The sequence below is a fragment of the Lipophrys pholis genome (assembly GCF_963383615.2).
Source record: "Lipophrys pholis genome assembly, chromosome: 11".
Classification (NCBI taxonomy): domain Eukaryota; kingdom Metazoa; phylum Chordata; class Actinopteri; order Blenniiformes; family Blenniidae; genus Lipophrys; species Lipophrys pholis.
In genome coordinates this window covers 15479834-15497123 of record NC_137631.1, presented here as the reverse complement: position 1 = coordinate 15497123, position 17290 = coordinate 15479834, and the positions used below count along the sequence as shown (strand labels likewise).

Genomic DNA, 17290 nt, shown 5'->3' with positions numbered 1-17290 from the left:
TGTGCCAAGGTGGACGTCTCAAGATTTGACTTGAAAATGTCTGTTGCATCGCTCAAAATTAATATTCAGGGTTTTTTTTTTTTTGTTCTACTGAATTGTGTCGACACACTTCTTGGAGTACAAGATGAATAGTCTAAAACCTCGTGATGCCCGGAATGTAACCGAGAGAAAAACAACACACACTGAAACTAACTTTTTTTTCTTCAAAACAGATTTGCAGAAAAATTATAGATCCCCGTTTGGGAAATTAAGACAAAATCCCAGAAATATTTCATGACAAACGTCTTGAGAAGATAAGAAATAATCTCCCTGATGATCTTTAAACGGTTATCTAGTTATTTTGCTCCGTTTGACACAAGTACTGGTGATATAATGAATACGACTCCAGATGCGTAGAGCAAACGTTTGACATCCTGTAACTTACAAGTTTCGTGCATCATTTTCCCAAAAAAGAGAAAAGTAAAGACAACCACATAAAAGACAAGAAAGGCTCACTTTTGTTGCATAAGCTGCCGTGGTTACACCAAAGCAGCTCTTTTATTAGCAAAATCATGGAGATTAGTCCACTAACGTCCCCATCCAATGGAAACAGAGGGCTGGGGTGCAGAAGGGGGGGGGATATGCAACTTGAAACCATCAACAGATCCTAATCAGTAACGGTGCACTTGTGCCCAGCCAGCTGCCTGCCTGTCTGTGGGGCACCGCACGCAGGTCTACATCACGGTTCGACTGTCTGCTACAAGGCCACCATTGGCATCCTCTGTTCAAAGCTTCTCTTTCCTGCAGGATTCCGTCGGGAATGTTTGAGGCAGCGCACCGACAACGTGCGCGCCTTCAATGGAGAGAGAAACGTCTTGTTTTGGGGGGGGGGTTTGGTCGCTTAGAAAAATAAAACTTTGAAAGAGGATGACAAGTAGAGGAATAAAGTCCCTTTGTTTTATATTGTGCACACATCCACACGTCACTCGTTCACTCGCACGCACACAATCAATCGAAAGCTCTCGCTCACATCACACGCACGCAAACAAACCACACGTCGGAAAAGGTTTCGGCGCAGCTCTCACAGTATGTCAGCGTCAGAGTGAATTGGTCAACAGAGTGTCTTGGTCTTGGTTTGTACAAGGGGGCAAAAATGATGCCACAATGAACTATTCAGCAAAGAAATAAGATAAGATGGACTCAGGGAAAAATAAAAGGAAGTGATTGGCGGCGTCTATGTGAACCTAACTCAACAAGAAGGAAAACACTGCAACTAAAGCATGCAAGGCACGAGCAACTACAAACATGGATGAAAAAAAAAAAAAAAAAAAAAAAAAAAGCAAAGGCACCCCCCCCCCCCCTTTTTTTTATATAAAAATTAACAATAATGATAAGGTAAAATAAGCACATTTTAAAAACCGTGAAAAAGTCCCTGGCCATAGACAGTTGTACAAATATTTTACACAAAATGTTTTCTCTACACACCTTCTTTAAAACGTTTAGAGATGAACATAAGTTAATAAGAGGTTAAAAGTGACACTCCCAGCAGGGTCCACAGTTTCCTCCGCCCACACTCTGCTTGAATGAAGCCACCGGGCTGCCTGAACAGAAAGAGAACACGAGTTAAAGACGGAGCACGTGTCGGAGCGCAGGCTGCTCCACTTGTTGCAGAGGTTACCTTTAGAACAGGCCACAGTCCTTCAGGTTATTCTTGATGATGACGTCGGTGACGGCGTCAAACACAAACTGCACGTTCTTGGTGTCGGTGGCACAGGTGAAATGGGTGTAGATCTCCTTGGTGTCCTTTCTCTTGTTCAGGTCCTCAAACTGGCACTGAATGTAAGCCGCTGCCTCCTCGTAGGTGTTGGAGCCTAGGCGCAGACAAATGGGGAGAAAACGACACCTCGACTCAAACACCATCTTTATTGTGATGAAAAAAACCTTGAATATATGAAATTAGTTTGGCAAGATTTAATGATGCATTGTGTGAACATGTTACAACCTTTACTCAATAACCCACACCCATACTAGTCCCACACTTAACTGAGTGAAACTCGTGTTGACGCATGCCGACTCCTTCAAACGTCAGTCTCTTACTAAGCAGCAAGTTTTTATCATTTAAACTGTAGTGTTCATGAATGAATTTGAAACACTCCTTCAGAAGGCGTACAAACTGAAAGTCTCTCCTCTGCTGACCTCTAGTGGCTGAACGTTTCATTTTGCAGAAGCAGTCCCGAATTAATTTATGAGCACTCCGCTTTATTGCCAGATTGTGACCTCAGCGCACACGGTGCCCCGAGACGACTGCTGTGAAATGGTGCTGCACAAACTAAAGCGGGGAAAGTGGGCCAGCGACGTGGAGCTGAGGCAGCAGCTCCTCCTTCTGCTCTTGTTGGGATTTATTATTGTGCGACTTTAGCTTGATATGGTGTTGAACTGAACTGACCACAGAATAAGTTTAGGCAAATTGCCAACAATAAAAACCCAGCTCATTTGGTGGTGTAGGTATTTACTGATGGAGACAAATGAACTGCAGGGTCCCTGGTGATGCATCGGGTTAAGTGTAGAGTATCTGGGTTTAAATGTCACTTGCTAGTAGCTCCAGGTGTAAATAAGTACACAAGTTGAGAATATCAGTTGCAAAAACTTGTGGTTCTCCCAGTAAAATGGAGCAATCAAATGGAACAGAAATACTTTAAGTCATATATTAGACACTTAATACAACTATAGCGGTGTCTGAGCATGCTTCAGCACAATGTAAACCCTTGACATGGGGGGTCATGGTTTTCCAAACCTCCTACAGAGAATTGCGTCATCAGCCGAGGCTGTAGTCACACATCTGTGAAATATTAGTATTGGTCATTATTGTTGAACTTGACAAGGACTCATTGTTTGAACCTGACCCGGCCCACACTGGTGAACTCCACAAACAAAAAGATGATGTTATCCTCCTTGTGGAGATCACCACACCTTTCTGTGGCCACAAGAGGGGGAGCAGCGGAGTGTTCAAGCACATCAACCCCAACATCATCTTCATCATTCAAAAAACGCAAAGATGCTTTTAAGTAACTTCTTTAAAAATGATTTAAAACTAGAGCGGTGCGTCACTGTATCACTGTCAATGCATGGTTTGGTCATGTGTGTTTGGAAATAGTGTATAGACAACACAAACACTAAAAAGATGTACTGTGTTTTAACTGTTGGTAGGACTGTGTGTTAACACTGAAGGTCCTTGGGCAAAAAAAACAGAAGTCAAAGTTGCTCCAGTGGTGTGTAGGCACTTTGTATTGCAGCTGTGCGTGTGTGTGTGTGTGTACAACACCGGGTGCATGTGACTGAGCATGTAAATCAAGATGAAATCCACTTTATGGTTGAGGTTCAGTACAACACAGCATACTTGTGATCCACCTCAGAAAAAATGGAACCACCTCCCTTCATTAGGGAAAATATAATCTCCATCCCTGACAGCTAGGTGGCAGTGTTGTATCTATTCAAAGACAATTGTGAGTGCGCTCTGATCCCCCTGCAGTTCCTTGTAAGTGGGCAGCACAGGCCGTCCAGCTATGTTGGGTTCGGGAGCAAAACGTGATGAGTTCAAACAGGACAGAGAGTCGGGCGGACGTGACTTAGATACATTACTTTACATGAAACTGAAAAGTCACAGAACTAGAGAAAAGAAATGGAGCAGGAAAAGAAATAATTTGTTCATGTTACCATTATAATGCGGATCAAAATCATTGTGTTCAAAATGTAGAAATTTCACCACGAAAACATCTACTTAACGAGCATAACCTCAGTGAGAAATGCTGTTTCAGTCTGCAACCCCGGTACTCACACATCGACCTAATAAACAACCAATAGTGATCCTCAGACTGTGGCGTTACACAAACACCAAACAACAAATACAAATAATCATATTACATGTATTAATCTGGACTCTTTACAGCTAAATTCAGATACTTTAGTTCAAGATGGTCATAATGGAAGCTCAACATTTTCTAAGTTTGTGACCCAACAAATAACAGAGTCAGAAAACGTTTACATAAGATATAAATCCAACTGCAATCCGGGGGGTTTAGAGAAGGGACACACTAGCGCTAAATTAAATCTCATGTTTAACCCTAACCCTAAGTATGCAGATTCTATCTGTCACACTATTTTATAGGGTGGCTCAAAAACACGTGGCAGGTTTTACACAGAGTATGTAACATTCATGACTTTTAGTAGGTTTGCTGCTAATAAATCTGATTTAAAGGAGTGAATAGATATGAACGTTTAAAAGTGGATTGTGAAACAAGTCGTTTACAAATAACTGTGATAACTGTTATTATTTACCGACATAAGAGACATCAGTTAAGTATTCAGGCTTATGTGCTGAAACAATGTATATATATATATATATATATATATATATATATATATAAACTAAAATGAAAACCCAACACATCGGTCTCCAGTGCCAGTTGAAATCCAACACAACCTTGGTCAGAACTTGATGGTTTATCCACATGAGCAACAAACAAACGACCACATTTGCATGTGCAGAACAGCTGCGCTACACAAGTGTTTGTGTGTTTGACTCTCACCTGCATATTCTGGGTAGCAGATGGTGAGAGGGCTCTTTTTGATCTTCTCCTCAAACAGATCTTTCTTGTTGAGGAAGAGGATGATGGAGGTGTCCGTGAACCACTTGTTGTTGCAGATGGAGTCAAAAAGCTTCATGCTCTCGTGCATTCGATTCTGCGCGAGAGGAGAAACGCGCTGTGCTCAACAAAACCAGAGAGGTGGGTCACAGGTGGAGCGTGCTGGAGTCGGACAGGTCTTACCATCTCCTCGTCCTCCGCCAGCACCAGGTCGTAGTCGCTCAGAGCCACACAGAAGATGATGGCGGTGACTCCCTCGAAACAGTGGATCCACTTCTTCCTCTCGGACCTCTGTCCGCCGACATCAAACATCCTGAGATCACACAAACGTACAGTTACACAACTCCAACATGCTTCAGCAGCACCGACACCTTTTGAAGGAGCGAAAAAAAAAAATAAAGAAATAAACACTATCTAGATATTTCTGATCTCTCAACACAGACAATGAGAGGATCCCGAGTTAGTTTGAGCTTTATGGCGATCACTGATTTATATTACATTTTAAATCTATAAATTATAGCACACATAGAAAAAACAAGTACTAATAAAGCCATAAATTTGAGCTGGGACTCCACAGAAACACTGAATGCGTCGGTAACTGATTGATCACAGCTTGCCACATTTCCAGAGAGCAGCTGCTAGAAAATGAACACGTGATGAATGACTGTCTCGTGTTTGGAAAAGCCTTGAAGAAAAAGTATTAAGGGGACATGGGAGATCACAGATCACATTTTTCTATCAAACGGAAAACGGTAAATATGCTCGTGCCTCCATCAGGTCGACTGTTGTAATGTAATGTGTTGGTATTGGATTGTTTAGTCACTAATGAGCAATAAGTGGTCTTCTATGGGATTACAAGATAAAATCTGTGATTCTGGAGAAAAGTCAATAATAAGAGTCAGATCAATTTCAAAATTTAAAGAGTTCATTTTGACTAATGCTACAACTTTCCTAATGGCTTAATGAAAACTGAGAATCTAGTAGTTGTTTATTATATTGAATGAACCACTGGAGCACACACTCATGACAATAGAAGTGGTTTAACATTTTGTCGGACGACTCATCGGCCACATCAATACATAATCAGTCGTAAGTCATCAACAAGAGACGAGAGAGGAAATTCTAACATATTGAGCATAAGACATCTTCAGTTCCGTTCAAAACTACAGACGAGAGGAAGTGATCAATGGCTGCGAATGTATTTTCTGACTTTTGTTATTCTTGACATTTTCAACCGCAACATGAAACAACACACAAATACATCAGTGATGTTTTGTAATCAGACCACAACAACGACAACAATCATGTAATCAGGGTGACGTGTCCTCTACTTACTTGAAGTGCAGGTCTTTGAAAGTGAAGTGTGTCTCAACAATACCAGTGGTCTTAACTCTGGTCCTCAACACATCCTGCTGAGTGGGAACATATGCAGCGTGAGATATCCTGTCCAGGTCATTCAGGTAACTGCAGGAGGAGAAAAGACCAAAGAGACAGGAACAGTTACACTGCAAAATATCTCTCTTGTCTCTCAGTTGTTTATTCTACGTGTCGCCACACTGGACTGTCTTCACTGCAGCCATCAATCCTTTCTGGGGTCTTATTTTCCTCCTCCTTGATATCTCCAATATCATTTGTTCAATATATCCACATTGACACTCAACCACCCGTTTGTTGTTTAAAGTTACATTGCCGTGCTCATCCCTGTTTGTGTTCCACTCACTATGCAGCCGAGTCGTTGAGCTGATACTCTCGAGAGCGGCTGAAGCAGGCCTGAACTCCTCCGTCTTTCCACAGCCGCTGAATGACCCCGGCTAGTTCTCCCGTCATGAATCCCTCTTCTGCCGACCCGGCCAGGACGAACAGCTGCCGCGCGTCGTCCTGATGATACAAAAAAACTTGATTCAGTCAGGAAGAGGTGTTCTTCTGCTTGTGCTCACCACCCGACCAGGTTAACAGCATCATGAATAAGATAAAAGATGTTTGTGTAACCAGAGACATTTTTTTTTTACATTATGGTTCAAGAATTTAAAATTACATTTAATCGCAGTATAACCTAATAAGTCTCATAATGAACAAGGATGTAACTATTCATATTCATAACATCGAGATAAAACACAAACAAAACCCTTGTTTGGGTATTAATGAGGCAGAAAATTTATTTCACATTGATGTGTTAGTTCCTGTCATTTTAAACGTTGAACAGCATCTGAAGGTCAGTGGCAAAGGCCTAATATCAATAAGAGCATAAAATCAGGGGAGAACAGCCTTGGGTTTGAAATTGGTCACAACAACATAGCCAGGCTGGTCACGCTGAGGAAATGACTAAGTCTTTTGTTTTGCCTGGAAACCACAGATTTGCAAAATCAAACGGCAATCTGTTTAACCTTAAACACTCAAGACTGCACTACAGAGTCTGCTCCCAATAAACTACACGAGGGCTAAAGAGGAAAGGAAGGCGCACACAGGCTGCAACCAGAAAAAAAATAAAGCCTTCTTTAATGAAAAGACTCTCAATCACAGTAACAGAGTGTAAAACTGTTTAGCAAATACGATATTAAATCCAGACCAGCTGCAACAAACCTACTGCAGGAGAAGGAAGAATGAAAGTATGAGAGAAGTGCAAGTAGCTGATATTCTTTAATTTACAGACACAAGCTTATGCGTTTTAACTTACAGCTCTGGCTGTATCATCAAAGTCAATCTTGAGGCGCCCCATCGCTCTGATGATGGCAATGATGGACTGGATGGTGTTGCTGTAGACAACGGCCTTGTACTGCTTACACTCCTCCTCTGAGTATCCTGCTTCATGGATGATCCTGAAACACAAACAAGAAATCAGCAGCTGTACACCGATAGTTGTTTGGTTTTTTTGGTTTGTTTGAGGAAATATTGCCAGCTTCTTGTGGGTTTTTTTTATGCGAAAATAGCAAAAATTGTAATTTGTTGGCATTTTAACAGATCACACAGGTACTGCAGAGGGATTGCAGAATATCTACTTGTCGTCACTTTAAAATGTCGTCTGGAGAATATTTGGTAATTAGAAAGTTTCGATCCAATGATATTGTGAAGGCTATTTTAAGACTATACCTTAAGTGTGTTTTTGGTTTTTTTTTTAAACGGGGAAATAAATATGTTGCATATAAAAACTGAGATGTGCACTGTTCATGCTTGCGGTGCATCAGATCGAGCGTGTTGTCACACTATATGTCGAAAGCTGTCATGTACACAGACTGAGATGAAGCAAACCCCGGGCCAAAACACTCCCATTTGTGTTGTAGAAAGCAGAATTGTGCATTTTCATAATTTCCCTCAAATTCCAGAAAACCCCTAAAAGCTCCAACATCACAAAGTTTAGCACAAATAAATAACCAAGTATTCAGAATTTAGCTGGAAGAAATTGAAAGGAAAGTTCACGTTACCATATTACGGTAGGTCACTTGCTAAATACAGGGTTGTGTTGACACAGTGGCATTACAAGCAGGCAGCTGCTCACTTAAACTTCCAGACTGAAAAACACCACTGTTGATACGAAGGTGTGTTTTCCAGTCAAGTGACGAATCAAAGTCCAACATTCACAATTCTAATTGCTCTGCTTCGGTCATCACCGGAACCCGAGGGAAATAGTTCCTAAATATTTCACACTGTTCAACAAGTTGTCACAAATGGCGTCTGAAAATAGTCAAAGTTTGTCGTTTATGCTCTTTCTCGCCTGATGAAATGATTTTGTGCGGCACATTATCCTCTTGATCACCTGACGCGGTTCAGCAAAACTTGATGTTACGAAGTGCTCAGACTTACTTCATCTGTTTAACAATGGTACTTTTCCCAGATTCCCCGGCACCTGAAACAAAGAGGGAGAAAAATTTAATTAGTGTTGATGCAGTGACAGAATTATGGTAATTAGTTAGACAGGTGGACACAATGCCTTCTTAATACACATCAATCTCTACATTCATAGAAAGCCCCATTGCAATATTGCATTTTGGCACTTGCATGAAATTCTTGTAGACCAAAGACTTATTGGGTCGGAAATATATATATATTTTAAATAAATGTTAGTCTCTTCAGGAAATAAAGTTTGTACCCAGTTGTGAAGTGATTTCTACACTAGAAAACCTAAAACTTGTAAGATTTTTTTTTGCTTTGAAAACAGTTTTACTGTTCAGTTATATGTTTGTTTGAACAATGTTTAGACGTCAATTTCTTGCGTTTTCATAGAAGTCGCAGGAAACTTTTTATCTGTTAAGCTTAAAAATGTGTTCCCAAGCAAAGCACTTTGACAAAAAGACGTACAGGGGTTACAGCATATCCCCCAGGAGACACAGTAAGTCTTTAACTCCAGTGTGGGTGACAAAGGTTCAAATCCCAGGGGCAGCAGTAAAAGCACCAGGCTCAAACACCAACCAAGTCTATGGTGAAAGTTAGAATGATTTGTTGTTGTGACCCCTGTTGAAAAGATCAGTCTCACAGAGGTTGCAGTGACCATGTTGTTCCTCCATTTTGCAAGTTCAGGCCCCGTTTACACGATAACGTTTCACGTGACAACACCTAATCTGTTAAAAAAAGAGTGTCTTTACACTGCAGCAGTGGAAACACAGACAACGATGTAGTTCATATGGCGGGCCACTGGAGGGCGCGGTTGCTTGATATTGTAATGAAACCACACAGCCGTGTGCAGAGTACAATATACTATAAACGTGAAGAAAACTCGACATCCGTATGGACTGATGACGCATCGGATGCTATCAGGGGTGAGTCTCAATTATAAAACTACTGGTATAGACGATTAAACTAGAATACGGACCCACTACGGGTCCGCCATGTTTGTTTACAACTGTATGATCAGAAGGAAGGGGAGGGAGCGAGAGAGACATGCGCATGCACAGTAAGAGCGCTTGTCGCCTCCAGCAATCTCTGCAGGAGGGAATAGCGACCGTGAAAGAATCTTTCCACTATGGGAGCTGGTATAAAAACTTTGCGGAGACAGTGGATCCACACACGTGTTGTGTAAATGGACCCCCTTAAAGTGAAGAAAGTTTTGCGGAAACACTCGTATTCGTTGTTGTGTAAACGGAGCCCCAGACTAATAAAATTCTGCCCGTATAATTCAAAACTAGACATTTCTGAGAATGTCAAAGAAATCTGCATTTTAAGTCGCCGTGCACCCCCCCCCAAAAAACCTTTATGATGCAGCTTCAATCTGACACCCAAACAAAAGGCCAAATCCACTTTTCTGAAAATCAGTTCACATCGAACTGTGATGAATCAACAATCGCACTGTCGCTGAATGCAATGAGGACGTGCCTAAGACCGGCTTTAGTACGGTCACAGTCCAATTGGATTAATCAACTGGATCCTCCTGTCAATGAGATTATACAAAGCTTATACTTCCCCGTGTTGGAAACTCGTCCCGCTTCAGGCTGGATGGACTAAAGCTGTCATTATATCTCATATAGGCAGTTGACTTACATGGGACACAAATGCTAGGCAATATAAGACATTAGAGGGAAAGACTCAGAAATTAAGAGTAGTGCAACTTGGCTATCCATTTGATTTGCTTGCAGAAGTGTTTGGTACACGACTTCTGCTCCCTCTGAGAACCACTAGTGTTTTGAGCTGAGCACACAACATTTTAATTACCTTACCTCTGTGGGGAAACTCCCAGCTCCCAGGTGACCCTAATTGTTCACCAATTCACCGTCCCACATGATAAACGGCCACACACCACAGAGCTAATACTACTGAAAACATCACCTAAATTTAATTTGCAAACACACACTCATGCCTCATTGAGCTGCTGAAATCTAAGGGCTTTGTGGAGGCCAATTACACGAAGATGAAAAAAATATATAAATTGTCTCATGTTTATTAATGAGCTGAGATGTCTGACAGGACTACATTATCTGGACCAGGGACTTTGCACGGTCTCCACAAGCGATATAAAAAGGCAGATGCACGTCTGCGGCAAACATGGTTCCTGCATCACAGTGTGCAGCTTCTTCGACAACCGTCTGACAAAGACGCTGCTCCACAAAAACAAAAACCACTCGACATCATTTCTGTTTATGCATTGCATTAACAGTCGAGGATTCAGGCTTTCCTCCCACTCAGGAGCGCATCATTTGCTGATTACTGCATTATTGCAAACAACCCCAGTGGGAAGCCTGACAAGAGTGGCAAACTGCAGAGAGCAGATAATGCAAACTGACGCGTCTCCCCCTTTGCTTCAGAAACACAAGGAATATAACACCGATCACAAATGAAGACTTGGCGCTCTTGTATCCTTTAAAGCTTTCCCATAAGATCGTCATCGGGTGATATATCCTCACATCAATGTCACACCTCTCACGCAGGTGCTTCTGGGAGTCGTGACGAGGGGGAAAAGAAAAAAAAGAGAAAACCACACGATCATGAAAATTCAAATCAGGTCTCATCTCAAATGACATGCAGACACGCAAACTGGAAAAATGTGGTCACACACACACACACACACACACACTAAGTCTCAGCGTGCGTGCGTGCGTGCGTGCGTGCGTGCGTGCGTGCGTGCGTGCGTGCGTGCGTGCGTGCGTGCGTGCGTGCGTGCGTGCGTGCGTGCGTGCGTGCGTTGTCCACAGATGCATACTGCTGTCAGCCAGGCTGCATAGGTTGCTATGCAACCTCTAAACCATCCATCCATACTTTGGCATCCAACAGTAGTCATGAGACACCAGTGATAGAAAGGAGCAAGCGAAGGTGTGGCAGCTTTCCTTTGAATGATGAAAACACCAAAGACATGACTGACACCCTGCTGCTGCTAACGGGATGGAAATCTGGAGCTCATTTATGCCTCCATCATCGGCAAGACATGTTTGCATTAGTGACCACCACATTCAAATGACAGCCCTAATGCTTTACCCCTGAACATCCTTTCAGCAGGGGCAGCAACCAATGGCTGTTTCATTTACTGAATGAGTCAAAGCTTTTTTTTTTTCTTTTTTTTTTATTGTTTAGAGTAAAAATAAAAAATGGGGACAGCGTTTTGGTTGATTTTCCCACTAATAATAAAACCATTTAAAACTGAATCATTTCTTATTCGAAACAATTTAGAAGAATAGATGTTAAATGTTGTTCATTTCGATATGATTTGTTGTGGTGACAATATATGCAACAGTAGCTCAGGATCTGGGAAACACAGTTTACAGGCCCAAACAATCAACTGATCGATCGACAGGATAAGCAGTCGATTATTCCATCACTTAGTAATTAATACGATCGGTAGTTGAGGTCCCATTTCACCACAGTATTGCAATATGATGTCATTTTGTAGAAAACAGTGCCAAAGAAAATATTGTGCATAACTTCCCAGAAACGGGATTAAGAAATGTTTTGCACGCCAGATGCCGAGAGGCATTCAGACTTGTTTAGCGGCATAGTTAGTCAAGTTATTTCCAATCCCACCCGTTCAAAAATGGACACACATTCTGGCTAATGTCAACACAAAGCGTTAATCTAAGTTTTTTTTAATATATACACCTTTTCTGTGTAAATTCACTGGGTTTATTCAATATGGCAGATTGGCGTTAATCGGCCCGAAATACGTCAATTTTCTACTTGTTCCATGCAATAAAATGCAACTGGTCAACGACTGTATATAAAATAAAGCCAATAAATGTGATCTGCCGAACACATGTTGATAGTTTGATGGCGCCGATGGGGGATTTTGTTGAGATGTGAGACATTGTTGAGGCTAATCCGGACTAGCACCGCGGAGCTAAAGTAGCACAGAAGCTAATTACTGATTTAAATGAGCTCGCTGACTCACCGCGGGACACAAACTGAGCCCTGCGCTTCACACCGCCGACTTCCTGTCGATTCATCCGACTTTAAACTTGAGCAATGTGAAGAAATGAGAAGGCAGAAAGTGTACCAGCTCAAACTTTTGGGCTAACTGACTGCACAAACACGCCGAGCCATTCAAATGTAGCGTCTGAAACTCCGCCGCCCCGCGGAGCCGAGCTCCAAGCGGCGGGGCAAACTTTCATTTTACCGCATTTCGACACACACCGCGGTTCTTTTAGTAGTTTGGACGAATGCGAGGCGGGTCGGGAGCCTTTCTGGCCAAACAGAGCCGACACCCCGAGCCTCCGCGGTTTCCTCACCCAGCAGCAGCAGCTTGACCTCCCGGGCTGCCTTCTCTCCGTCGTCCCGCAGATTCCTGTCGATCATCTTGCTCCGCTCCTGCGCCGCCTTGTCGTCCGTGCTCAGAGTACACCCCATCTTTTTCTTCCTTTACCTCCTCCGAATAAATAAAAGAAACGCAGACTACACCACAACTTTAACTACCAGGGCAACGACATGCAAAGGCTACCGACAGAGCTAGCATCCAGTGAGGAGGAGGAAGAGGAGGAGGAGGAAGAGGAGGAGGGCACTCTGTCTCTCCAACACGCCCTAAAACCTCGAAGCGACTTCACGGCCAACACTCCTCCGAGGCTGGCGCAACACAATGTGCGGCTTCGGCGGGATCTGATCCGTGGACCGGAGGGAGGCAGGCGGGGACCGTAGAGGAGTCGGTGGCAGAGGAGGAGCAGGAGGCGAGAAGGAGGAACGGGCAGCATCTGACTCCGAGAAATGTTCGCTTCCTGCTCCACGCGCAGCTCGGTACTGCGCATGCGTGGTGCATCAAACAAACGTCTTCACAGTGTGAGCTTCACTACCTATATTTTGGCACCTTCGCCTTTTTTAGGAATGGTGGAGTAAGATATTCCCTTATTCAGAAATCTATCCTATTCATAGTTAACCTTAACTACACATATGTAGTGCTGTAGTCCAAGACCACCTCACCCGAGGCCAAGTCAAGACCAAGACCAGAGCACCCCAAAGCCAAGACAAGACCAAGACTATAAGAGACCAGGACCGATTCAAAACCAAGACATTGAAAATGTTGTCTTGAGACCAAGACTGCTCTTGTACAACACGATACACTCATTTAAGCAGTGATGCACCTCAGGGCCTGCCAAGGGTTAAGGGCCTTGCTTGGAGAGCCACAGTCAAATGCTGTTGGCAGTGGGATTTGAACTAGCAAACGTCCTGACACACGGTTGCTTCTCTAACCTCTATAGGCCACAGCATTTATTTTATATATTACTTTGGTTTTCTACTCCAGCTGACAATGAGAAAAAGCATTGTTAATGCCACCAGTCCAAGCACATGAAGACAGACAACCACACAAAATCACACACAAACACACAGTAAAGTGGGAGAAGACCCCAAAATGCCCAGGAACAATGTGCAAACTCCCATTCCTGACTCAAACTCACATATTTATCACTATGAGGTAGAGCTCTAACATATGCACCTTTATGGTGAATATGTTATGGCGTCTGTATTCTTCTATTAAAATATTTATTTCTATATCTTCAAGGACTCAAATCTTCATAATATAATGTTTCCTTTAGAATTTTAGATATTGAAATGGGGGAAAAAAATTAGTCAAGTGATTGTTAAATCCCTGAAAATATGTATTCTGCATCAAATTCATTTAAAGAAATGTATTTTTGAATTCATCAATGATAACACTTTGTTACCGTTTCCAACTGATTTTTCTGTTCACAGTTGTTTCAAATATGAAGGAGGAACAGTAATTACCGTAGTGTTTTCCTCTCTAGGGAGTAAATTCATAAATACTGTAATTTATTAGATATTTCAATTGATACCTTGTAAGAAAACAGTTCAGACACAATAAAAACAAGCACAAGCTCCACCTGACTTTAAAATCCAAATATTATATGATCAAAAATATTACTTTTGCACTGGAATAACTTTGTTTTCGAAAAGGAAAACTATTAATTTTGGATTGTTGTAATCAGTAGTTCTAATTTTAGCTTTTGTCTTTTAAAAAAGAAATCACAGTTTCATAAATGTTATAATTCAATATTTTTACTTTGTGTATTCTTGCACCCAATACTTTTGTTCAGTCATTATTTAAATGGCAGAAAGTGAGATTCAGCCTAGATGTGTTGTGAAGTAAATCATCAATTTCATATGTGTGATGTAATAGGTGACATGATTGTCTTTACAACCAATAATTTGAAGACTTTGTTTAAATAATTGAGTTAGATTCCAGCTGCGTGATTTTGCAGTGGGTAGTTCTCTCATGTCACAGTGGGTATGCCTTTAGTTCAAGTCCAATTGGAGAAGTTTCTGTGGGGAGCTACACTGCCATGAGGTACTTAATTATCCCGTAATTTGACAAACAGGTTTTTTCTTGTTCCTAAATGCAATGCTTTTAAAAAAACAAACTCTCAAATATCTCAGGCATGTGCAGTCAGTCTGACAACAACTACAGACAAATCAGCTTTAATTGTTGTATAAGAATATGCAATGAGAGAGAGGTGGGGGGGGGGGGGGGGGGGGGTGCACGCACTTTATCACTACTGTCAGCACTGATTTGCATCGCAGGCATCTGCCATGAGTTGCCAGGCTCAATAACATGTCAGCATGAGCAGCTTGCCGAGATTCGACCTGCATATGAACTTTCAGTACAGTAAGTTAACATATTTGAGAAACACAATAAATGATAGCAGTATGTCTTTATGCCGTACACACTTAATGCATATAAAATACTTTATTTATCAGGAGTCTATATCACAGCAGACACTGGTATAAATGACGGTGGCGTTCTACTTCGAGGAGGCCCTAGTTTGCATGCTGGATCACTGTCAGGACTTGTTTTCACACATGATGGAACCGAGCCATCTGTGGTTTCTCACCACTGACAAGTTTGCTGTGATTCAATTAAAATATGAATTCAGTCATTTCATAAGCATTAGAGTGTAAACGCTGGCAAAGAAACACACAACCATCAAAACAAAAACCACAATAGACTGGGTGAGTTCTTCCAATAGCTTTTCACCTCCAAAAGCTAAGAATATGACACAAGTAAATAAGATATATAGACATAAATGTGTCAGGAAGACACAGGAACACTCGTGAAAATGATTGAAGCAACTGTGAATGAAGGCTTTCCTTCAATAATGAATTATTTAAAGGAATTTGAGCATTAGTGGTGGACCTGATGGGGAGGACTGAGGCTCTGAGGCGAGGACTACACCCTGTGGTTGAGCTTTGCCACTGACCACATCCAGGAAGTCAGATGAGCTCGGTAGACGAAGCACATTCAATCTGAACTGCCGTATATGAAAATGTCCTTCACAAATCATGGAGGAATCATACTTATATGGGGCATTTTACCGGTTCAGCAGTGTCAGAGCGCATGTACAATCAGTCGTATTCACACAATTACCCACACATGCAATGGTGGCTGCTGTCATGGGGTTCATTGTCTTCGGTTCTAAATTTCAATCCATGGATAAGGCGAGAATGTTCAGCCTTTGGGACTGTGAGATGAATTGTTCTACCAACTGAGCCTGAACCAAAATATTGTCATTGAACTTGTTTGTTTTAAGGGATAAGTATTTTACTGGCTTTATGACAGCGAGGCATGCATGCTTGCTGCTAATATGGAGAGAATAAAAAAAAAATCTGAATCTATAAGTTTGGATGTTTTCTCCCAATGATGTGAAACCTTTTGACCTGGAGTGACCCGTCATATTCTCAGTTGTTTTATGTTTGCACAGGATGAGAGAGGTTTTGCAGTGTGGTCAGAATTCATCTCCTCACTTTACATACAATTTCCTTTGCAGATGGCCCCTGCATTATGCAAAGTATAGCCATAATTTCCCCAGTCTTCTCTAAGTGAACATGGAAAGATTTCACCTTTGCATGCAGTTGACACGGCCAAAAACAGAAGGCCATTTTATTTTTAATAACCAGCAGCAAAACTCCAGGCAGCCATTCAAAGGAGGACATGTCGGTATCTTTTTTTTTTTTTTTTTTTAAATGGGCAATAGTGTGTATTGTTGTCGCCATGGTGGCACCACGTCAGTGTGTCCCCCAAGCAACGAAATGTGTTGAGTCTTTTAAGTGATGGAGCCTCACGAATATCAGATGAATGATGAGAAGACAGAAAAGCACGTCAGCACCCTGATGTTCCACAGAGATCACAGCCCCCGAGTGGGACCTATTATTGTGGCAGGTGTGTGTGTGTGTGTGTGTGTGTGTGTGTGCGTGTGTGTGTGTGTGTGTGTGTATGTGTGTGTGTGTGTGTGTGTGTGTGTGTGTGTGTGTGTGTGTGTGTGTGTGTGTGTGTGTGTGTGTGTGTGTGTGTGTGTGTGTGTGTGTGTGTGTGTGTGTGTGTATGTGGTAAGTCTAAAACCTTAAAACACACATGTGGAATCATTTTACATGGATTGTACATGTTAGGACATGGTTTTGGAGCTAAGGAGCCTCAGTGTTCTGGTCAGACATTCGGCTGTGATGAGTAAGTTTTAGGGTTAGGGGCTAGGGAATGTATGCCGTCAATAGATGGGCCCTACAAGTTATACTTTACAAATGTGTGTGTGTGTTTTTGTGTTCCTGCTTTAGAGATGGTCGGACACAGAAACTGGGAGCACACTACATTTGTGGGGTTTGCCCCCTGCTCTGTGGTTCCCAAAATGCAAAGCCCGGCACTGATTTACATGTGTTTGAGGAATGTGCTGTGGTTTTATGGCTGCAGCCCTCAGTCGTAATGGTTAGGGTCACGAGTGGAAGAAGTCAAAGCCGGGCGCGGTGGGGGGAGGGGGGTT

At 42.2% G+C, this 17290-nt stretch overlaps 1 protein-coding gene across 1 annotated transcript; it reads right to left on the bottom strand.

Annotated features, from left to right (window-relative positions):
• Positions 1 to 499: 499 nt before the first annotated feature.
• On the bottom strand, positions 500 to 13254 carry LOC308117205 (guanine nucleotide-binding protein G(i) subunit alpha-1). Its single transcript, XM_080475926.1, has 9 exons — positions 12764 to 13254; positions 8421 to 8463; positions 7297 to 7438; positions 6343 to 6500; positions 5958 to 6086; positions 4806 to 4935; positions 4566 to 4719; positions 1658 to 1850; positions 500 to 1580 (listed from the first exon to the last, which is right to left on the bottom strand). The coding sequence occupies exons 1-8, from the start codon at positions 12879 to 12881 to the stop codon at positions 1660 to 1662; spliced, it is 1065 nt and encodes a 354-aa protein (XP_080332052.1). The 5' UTR covers positions 12882 to 13254; the 3' UTR covers positions 500 to 1580; positions 1658 to 1659.
• Positions 13255 to 17290: the final 4036 nt, after the last annotated feature.

Coding starts and splice junctions, on each gene's coding strand:
- LOC308117205 (XM_080475926.1), bottom strand. CDS start 12,881: ATGGGGTGTACTCTGAGCACGGACGACAAGGCGGCGCAGGAGCGGAGC. Junction 6,501..7,296: donor TTGATGATACAGCCAGAGCT/GTAAGTTAAAAC, acceptor TTGTATCATCAG/GACGACGCGCGGCAGCTGTT. Junction 4,720..4,805: donor TGGCGGAGGACGAGGAGATG/GTAAGACCTGTC, acceptor CCTCTCGCGCAG/AATCGAATGCACGAGAGCAT.